General features: G+C 37.6%; 1 protein-coding gene across 3 annotated transcripts; it reads right to left on the reverse strand.

Moving 5' to 3' along the window:
- Positions 1-388: 388 nt before the first annotated feature.
- On the reverse strand, positions 389-8,393 carry Atxn7 (Ataxin 7). Of its 3 annotated transcripts, none has more exons than XM_073965687.1 (4): positions 8,158-8,329; positions 7,762-7,948; positions 4,151-5,845; positions 389-4,096 (listed from the first exon to the last, which is right to left on the reverse strand). In XM_073965687.1, exons 3-4 carry the CDS (start codon positions 5,621-5,623, stop codon positions 1,454-1,456), a joined length of 4,116 nt encoding a protein of 1,371 aa, XP_073821788.1. In that variant the 5' UTR covers positions 5,624-5,845; positions 7,762-7,948; positions 8,158-8,329; the 3' UTR covers positions 389-1,453. The 3 variants fall into 3 exon arrangements, with proteins under 3 accessions (XP_073821788.1, XP_073821787.1, XP_073821786.1); XM_073965686.1 differs by having other exon boundaries at positions 7,762-8,107; positions 8,158-8,295; XM_073965685.1 differs by lacking the exon at positions 7,762-7,948 and having other exon boundaries at positions 8,158-8,393.
- Between the last annotated feature and the right edge of the window lie 332 nt (positions 8,394-8,725).

The following is an 8,725-nucleotide window of genomic DNA, read 5'->3' on the forward strand; positions in this document are numbered from 1 at the left end:
TATGAAAGGTTGTTGTTGTTGTTTGGCTGTGGTAGATGGCTAAGTATTATTATAAATAAAACCAAAAAGAAATAGATATTAAGTTGAAAACAACATACGTATCTTTTTTTAGAACACAAAGAATAAATTTGTTTTCGTTTATTATAGATTTTCTTGTTGTTTTTGTTTTTAAATAGTTTATATAAATAATGCATATATGCGCACAATCGATTCGATCAATAAATATGATCAAATATTTTACAAATTAAAATAAAAAAGAAAGTTGTAGAAGGGAAACTTAAAATATACTTGAGAGAGAGAGATGGGAGAATGAAGGAGACATATTTATCGGTACAGTAAATATGAATAATATGCATACCTATATATTATAATTTATTATAATACAATGTTTGTTTTTTTTTTTTTAATCGTTCTTTAACTCAAAAGTTAGCCTTCAAAACTAAATAGTTAAGCTATTTAACGTTTATTTAATATGACGGATGAAAAAGAAATTACACTTAAAAATTAAACTTATAAAATAATACCATTAAACTAAATAAAAATAGGCTTTATTTTATGAAACATTATATTAATGTATAGTAGATACAAATTTTACATTATATAATTGTAATTGTATAGACCACAAGTTAAAAACATAAGGAGAAGAAAAAAACTCAATTACATATTTGCAGACTTGCAGTCTGCTTTTGTTTCATAACTATATATAAAAATAATCTAAATGTTTTTCTGTTCTCTGTTCAACAATTTTGGAATACATTATCAGAAATAAAATAATGTGGGTTTTTATTCGTTTTTGTTTTTTTAAAGCATAAGAGATAAATTTGAGAATAAGGCATATAGTAGAAATGATATATATGAGATATAGACAGACTTAAAATAAATATTTATTTCATTGTAAATGTTTCGGTTTAGGGTGTGTGTTTAGTTGTGTTTAGTGGATTTGTTCTACTGCCTCTTTACATAAATAGTAATTTCAAATTTAAAGAAAAAGATATAGATTTTATTTTCATTGGAATCATCATACCTTTGTAGCAATTTGTAGACTTTTTCCAACTGTGGTATTAAGGGACAATGACATTTACCCATACATTGAGAGTTTTCTTTCAAAAAGTCTATGGGGTTTATTCTGAATGAAAGTTTCCCGTAAGTTTTGTCCTTCCGCCGTTTGAAGTCAAAGGAGAAAGTGAGAACACTCACGCCGATTTTACGTTCAGAATTACCCTCTATGTGCAAGTTGGGAAGATGAAGGAGCATTGCGTTTTTTTCCTTTTTTCCACGACCAAAAACCTGCGACGCTTTGTAAGAAGTCATTCTGTTAAATCTCATTTTTTGTAAAGAGCTTAATAAGAAAAACAAAAATAGAGATAGCCAAAAGTTTGAGAGTGACAAATAGAGCCAGAGAGTAAAAATAATGCAAAAATTTATGATTTCTGTTGGTGACACATTCCTCAATTTATGCAACAATTTGATAAGGAGCATGCCGCCGATTATTTTGTTGTTGCTGCTGTTGTGTTTGTGTCATATTTAATAATTTACGTCTACGCTCATAAAAACGAGTAACACGATTTAGGCGCGCCTGTTTCTCAATGGACATCTCGGAATTAATATCTAGATTAGGATTTGTTGTATCATTACAACTAGATGTAGCTGTCGTAGCCGAGGAGGACGACGAAGATGTATTATTAGTTGTTGGTTTTTTGCCATTAAGCATATCAGTCAATTTTTTTACTGTGTATTGTTGTTGTGAAGATGATGATCTTGAGTCTTGCTGAACTTTTGCTATGAGGCTACGTTTAATGAATTTCAAATTTCTTTCGGAACTAATGGCAGCAGCACTGCTAACAATAATCGTTTTAGAATTATAGGGACAAATTGCAGCTGTGGCCGCCGCCGCCGGTCCACCACTGACTGTGGCAGACGTTATCATGCGATTATTTAATGATTTATGTTTTAAATTGCCAGACGTAGCGGAGGAATTGCACGACGTAGTCAATGATGAAGTTTTGAAATTATTTTCCAATACATTTGTGTTTTGTTTGTTGTTTTGTAAATTGGAGTTACTGTTGCTGCTGTTCGGAGCGCTAGTACTGTTGGCAAAATAACCGGGAACTTGCTTAGTTGCAAAACGTCCTCCTGCCCCAGTGGTGGTACTATTTGTTTGTCCGACAACACCATTCATTGTAACACCACCACCACCACCCAATGCTGCCATTAGACTATTGTTGTTGGCCTTGCGTGCAGTTAGCAAATGTTTACGAAAGGTGGTGGCCATATCTTGAGGTAGCTTAATAAGACCAAAGCTATTAATGGCCATAGGTCTGGGTATACCCGCATAAAAGAACACATTGTAATAGAAGTCTTCATTGTTGTGATGATGGTGATGATAACGCAATTGAGATTGGCCATCCCGTTCACTTTTAAGGTTTTCATTTTTAATAGCCGAGGAACTACTTGAACTGCTACTACTACTGCTAAGCGATTTAACAGTCTCCACCAAATTATAGTCAAAATCTAAAAGGTCATCGAATAGCATATCGGACGGCTTTGTGAAGCCACCATTGTGGTTTTCTTGTAGAATTATTTGTTGTTGCTGTTGCAATTGCTGTTGTTGATGTTCATACGAGGAGGCAGCCTGATTTAGGAATTCAGCCAAAACTTGTTGTTGATGTTGTTGGCTCATATCAGCCACACCATTGTTTGTGGTTGTTATGGCATAAATCAATTGTTCCTCATCACCATGGCCAGTGGGCATTACATATTGCCGTTCCACGATGTGATGTGTAACTTGTTGAGGATTAACAGCCGTAGTCGTTGTCACATCCATGTCATCCGTCAACGAAGGAACGTTAAATAACTGAAATTGTTCTTCAGGTATGGTTACAAAATCGCCAGCGACAGCAGCCGCCTTAACCAATTCATTGTTCGTTTGTTGACCAGCAGCATTTGAACATAATTCTAAAATTTGTTTGGTATCTACCATGTTGGCAGCATTTGCCGAATTGGGATCGTACATTTGTGTGTGGTGTTGTGTTTGAGGAACTGTTGTAATATTTAGGGTATTTACGGTATTCACTATGGAACCACCGGTTCCATAACCATTTGGATCCAATGTTTGTTGCTGCTGTTGTTGTTGCTGATACAACAGCTGCAATTGCATTGGATCAATGGTAGTTTGCTGATATTGACCAGCATCCAATGTCATGGCGTTTCCCATGGCACTAGCATCATATTGGGCATATTGTGGTTGATTGGGATGTTGCAGTTGCTGCTGCTGCTGAGGATATACAGAGAAATCCCCCATTTCTTGCCCGGTAACCACAGTTGACATTTGCTGCTGATTAAGCTGCGATGTATCATCAAAACGCATACGTTTGGTTAGAGGCTGTTCCATATAAACTGCCTGTTGTTGTTGCTGTTGTTGCTGATGTTGTTGTTGCAACAACATTTGAGGTTGCACAGTTGTTGTGGCAGCATTTGGATTAGCTTCATTTAAAACATTTTCAAAATTAATTTCCGTTTCAGTTTCAGCATTTAAAATTTCATTTATTAATTTACAATCGAGCATAGATTCCAAGACATGATTAAGCATGGCACTGTCATCAGATGAGTTGTGAACCATTTGACCATCATCCGAAGTGTTCATTGAGGTTTGCATAACTTCTTGTGAAGGGTGGTGGTGGTGCTGGACAGGAGCTGGTGTAACAGCTGTCGACATTATGTTATTACACTCCACTTCAGGGTTGGCAACAGTATTATTTGTTGTTCCTGTTCCTTGTTCCAGTTTAATATTATTGATAACATCCATATTTGCAGTTTGTGGAAAGCTACCACCACCGACATTTAGTTTATTATCAGCTATATCTGCAACAGCATTAGCATTGTGTATAGCTCCAGATACTCCCCCCGGGCAACTTGTTATTGAGGACACTGCCTGATTTAGTTCGCTCATTTGGGCCTCGTATTGATTAAGTTGGCCGGCGTTTTGTTGTTGTTGCTGGGACTGCATTATGGTTACCGTTTTGGAATTGTCATTTGCCACAGCTTCCGCCATGCCACCCGACGACTCATTGAGATTAAATGTAGCCGGACTTTTAGCCTAAAAAGAAAAAAGCCTCGTAAACAAAATCAACAACAATTTGCTGTAGCCTACCTTTTTCTTGTCAAAACTTTGGCCATTAATTTTATCCCTGTTGTTGTTGTCCAAAATCTTGGGTGATAATGAAGAGGGAGATGACGACTCAGCTATACTAGCCAATACACCAGCAGAAATTGGTGTTCCATTATCTTGTAGATTGGGTGTCATCATTTTGGGTGTCGGAGGCAAAGAATATGATGAGTTCGATGAGGATGAGGATGAAGAAGAGGAAGATGAGGAGGACGATGAAGAAGAAGATGATGAGGAGGAAGAAGAAGAAGATGATCCGAAAAGAGCCACATTTCTACTGCTAGCAGTTTGGGAGCTGGTTTCCAAAGCTGTTGCCGCTGTTGTTGGCAATGTTGTGGCAGATGTAACTGCTGAGGATTTAGGTAACGTTGTTGGTGTTGTGGATGTTGCAGAAAGATTAGAGTTGTTGTTATTATTTGCTGGACTTCCAATCGTTAACAGTTTGGCATCCACATTTTCCTTTGGAGAAGCAGCAACTGCTGCTGCCGCTGAACTGCTCGACGATGAAGAGGACGAACTCTTTTTCGAGGAGCTCTTTTTACTTGGAGTCTGTGTGGTTACTGGTGTTGTGGCACGCGAAGATGTATGCGACGTTTCTGATGCCGCGGTCGCCGCAGCCGCCGCCGCTGTTGCTGCAGATGAGGAAGAGCTATGATGTTTGCTTTTACTGCGTGAACGTCCACCAGAATTACTCCCCGATTTTGAGCCACTTTTCTGGCGGGAGCTTGTCGTCGTTGTATTGTTACTCGTGTGTGAGGAAGTGTTATGGTTTGTAACAGCAGCCGACGATGTTGTCGATATAGAAATGGACGAAGCATTTGAACATGTGGAAATTGTACCCGATAAATCGGTTGGAGAATTTGTTACTTCTGCGCTAACAACAGCTGTTGATACACCACTGTTCGAGTTACTTTCGCTTTGGCCTTTAATACTATCCTGACTATTGTCATTGGTGCCAAAACTCGTCTCAGATGCGGGAGGTGTAAATTTGGCCGATGTACTAGCCCAAACCGTTGGATGGTGAGTCATTACATGCTGATTAAAGCCCACTTTAGTGTAGATACCCTTGCATACATTGCATACCACAACACCCATTGCTGTTTGTTTGGGTACAATGCCATAGTAATGCATATCAGTACCACTCAGTCTTTGGACCTGGCGTAACTGTTGTTTTCGTGATTTACCGGGCGGTGAATTACCGCCACTATTATTGGAACTTTTGCCGTGAGAACTGCTGTCGCTACCATTTGATCCACCACCCTTGCCTTTAATGTGGATTTTTTCTGCCATTCGTATTTGTTTAAGGACCTTTTCCACATCAAATAGTTGGGACCATTTCTGACCCTGATATTTTGCCAAGGGGTGATTGAATGGGGTGCCAGAAACAATGGATCCACCATCTTGATTTTCGACGCCAGCCGATTGGGACGATGACCCTTGCTTTGAATTACTATTCATGATGATTGATGACGATATTGTTGTTTTAGAGATGATTCCGGAATATATTAACTACTTATCTGGTTTTTCAAATGTGTGGGCGCAACAGCATTATCACCATCCAATCAATGACGTTACCAATTTCGGACATAAACAATGATCAGTTTAATCAAGAAGCTGCGAGAGTTGCAACACGCGATTAATAGCTGATACTCTGTGGGGTGTAGAAGATACAACAATATCCTAAAAAAAAGAAAACAAAATAAGGAAAATGGAAAGGCTAATAGAACAAGTCTGGTTTAACAGCTCAATAAATCAATTTATTTATTTAAGTTTCAATCGCAAATTGTTGGACTAAAAAACAAAAAACATGGTTCCACAACATCCCATACGGGACAAGGGAGACTTCTCTCATATTTTGGATTAGATATGCTAAAAGTTAGGTCTACATGCGCCGGTCTTTTTTCTCCCAAAATAATGAATAAATGTACATCGTTTAATGGATCTGTGTATCTAAGTCTTAGAGTACAATTATAAGGCCTCGACACATAAGCAGCTGGCTTTCTGGCTCAAGTCATTTCGGGTAAAAGACTAAAGGCCAAGTTCGACCTAATTCAAATGTTATTCTGACATTTCTTTATTCCTTTCCAAGAAATGACTTCAGACAGAGAGCCAGCAGCATATGTGTCGAGGCCATAAGACTATACGCTGTAAAAGATAGGTCTGTTCGATAACCCAAAAGTTTGTACAAACTTTTACAAAATACTGTTCGATAATAAACTTGTTCAGTAAACGAGAAATGAGAAGTAGTTGCAACTACTTGCAAGAACTTACAAGTACTTTTTACTTTCGAAGTTATCGAACAGACCAGTAGTGCGATTCTCTAATGGCCCAAATACATACGGTCCGTTGTGCGACGCGTTGCGCGTTGATAACAACAACCACGTGAAAAATGTGTCAGTGATGCCAAGTTTGTTCTTGAAGTTTTCATGTGGTTGTTGTAACGCAACGCTCAACGCGCCGGGGCCATTCATTTTTTGAGTTCGCTAAATTATGAATGAAAAGTTCCAAAAAAGTTGACAACACTGTTGCTATCGGTAGAACTTTGATAATTGTTCCACAAACATCCCATACGGGACAAGGGAGACTTCTCTGATATCAATGAGTGGACCCCGATTCATGTTAGCTCAATGATATGGGACCTACAGTTTATCACCGAGTCCGAACGGCGTGTCTAAGACACCACTTTTTTGGAGAGAGGTTTTACATGGCTGAAATACTCAGGAAATGTCGCCAACATTCACACGACCTTATGTGTGCAAGGCGGGTGTGTATACCATTGCACCACGGTGGCACCAATCGGTAAGTTAGCGATGAATAAAAAGCAGTCGTAAAGTTCTACCGATAGCAAGAGTGTTGTCAACTTTTATTTGATCTTTTCATTCAAAATTTTGCGTTTTAAATTTACCGATTTTTGTCGGTTAGCCCATGTTTATATTATAGCTTTTTGCAGGGTTAACCTCCTTTATGAGGTTTTTTTTTGGAAATATAAGCAATGAAATTGCTGAGTTAGGAAATCGAACTCTAAAAAGAACCTAATCAAAACCTGTTTCTCTTGTGCCAGACATTGAAAATACAACATGAAAATTTTTTAACTTTTAGGAGAGGAGCTGAAGTATTTCCCTTCTCACCCATAAACTCAATACATTTTCATGAAAATTTTCATAGTCTGGCATAAGAGTTTGAAAAACTTAGTGGAAGTGCTAAAACGCAATTGACAATATCCATAAGTGACATTACATATGTAGTAATTAACTAATAAACCTATTTTTGTAGTTTTTGAATTTAGAAAAGCGCCATCTAGCAGCAAAACATTACAAAGTGGATGCATTGTTGCGATGGCAGACTTTTAATATTCCCCCATCTCCTATTCGCAAAATTTTCACATTCCCTATTGTATTCCATTCTAAACAAATGAAACACATCTTGACAGCTGGGCTGGAAATTGTGGTGTGTATGCTGTTGACGGATAAATTCGTTCGTTTGGATTCGTGTGCTATCGGGGTTTTTCATGCATTCTTCTTTTCTTTTGCTTATTTGCTGGTTGTTTAAATACTAGTGTTTTTCGCTGACAATGCGCAGTTGTTACAAGTACTCACTTTTAATCACCTCACACAGATAGATCTCCGATAGATATTGATTGTGGTGCCCACGTAGGAAAACAACATAATTCGTACCCGTTTTATTTTTTTGCGTTTGACTTGTCGTTTTGATTTACATATATCCAATTACTTTTTATGATGATTCGACCACATTTCTTTTTCGTAAGCTAGAAGTTTAGTTTTCCTAGTATTCAAGTTGCACAAAAAAATAGGCGTTTCTTCTGATTACTACATTTTACTCTGCAAAGCGAATTTTTCTTTCTGTTCATCTCACATTTTTTTCTTTCTTTCCGTACAAGAACAATGACGACAACCAATCAACCGAGCCGATGTTTTTAGGTTTCTATTAAGGGCTGATGAAATGGGATTTTTCACTACTATTAAAAAGCTTACCACACTCCAAATTAGTTAAATGGGTAGTTGGGTAGGCTCGGTATCTTACAATCCCATTGTCGCCTTTGTTTTGTATGGAGAATAGAAGCAATTTCAGTCGCAATTGTCGTAAAACTAAACTGAGAAGAATTTGCGATTTTTATTTTGTTTTCTAGCCGAAATTATTCGTTACATCTGTAGTGGGCGAATAACGATTACCGCTAGTGTTGTAGAAAAACAAACGAAAGTAGTCGGTAATTGTGGTTTTTTGTGTGTAGACATTTGAAGCATTCGATACACAGTCGTAGTTTCCAGCATGGTACAATAATAGCTTTGTTCCCGTACTTTTTAATAGTAAAACTCGTAAAAGAGAGAAAAATTGTTGTCACACAAAAGTTGTTTCAAAAAGTTCGGGAACGCAAATGGAAAAAACGTCAAAAAAAAAAATAAAGCTGGAACAAATGTTAAAGTCGGCGTACCAGCCAATCGGACGCCGGCATCCATGTTACTATTTTTTACACGCTCAAATTTGTCGAGTAAAAAGTTTTTAAAGAGAGCGTCCTTCAGCGCCATTTATGTTTAAAGAGGA

Source organism: Musca autumnalis, unplaced genomic scaffold (genome assembly GCF_047663935.1).
Source record: "Musca autumnalis isolate F117 unplaced genomic scaffold, ASM4766393v1 scaffold_2, whole genome shotgun sequence".
Taxonomy (NCBI): Eukaryota; Metazoa; Arthropoda; class Insecta; order Diptera; family Muscidae; genus Musca; species Musca autumnalis.

What these genes read in the sequence shown, in the direction of transcription:
- Atxn7 (XM_073965685.1), bottom strand. Translation starts at nt 5,623, where the DNA reads ATGAATAGTAATTCAAAGCAAGGGTCATCGTCCCAATCGGCTGGCGTC. An exon ending in AAAGTTTTGACAAGAAAAAG is followed by an intron (nt 4,097 to 4,150) that starts GTAGGCTACAGC and finishes TTTTCTTTTTAG; the next exon opens with GCTAAAAGTCCGGCTACATT.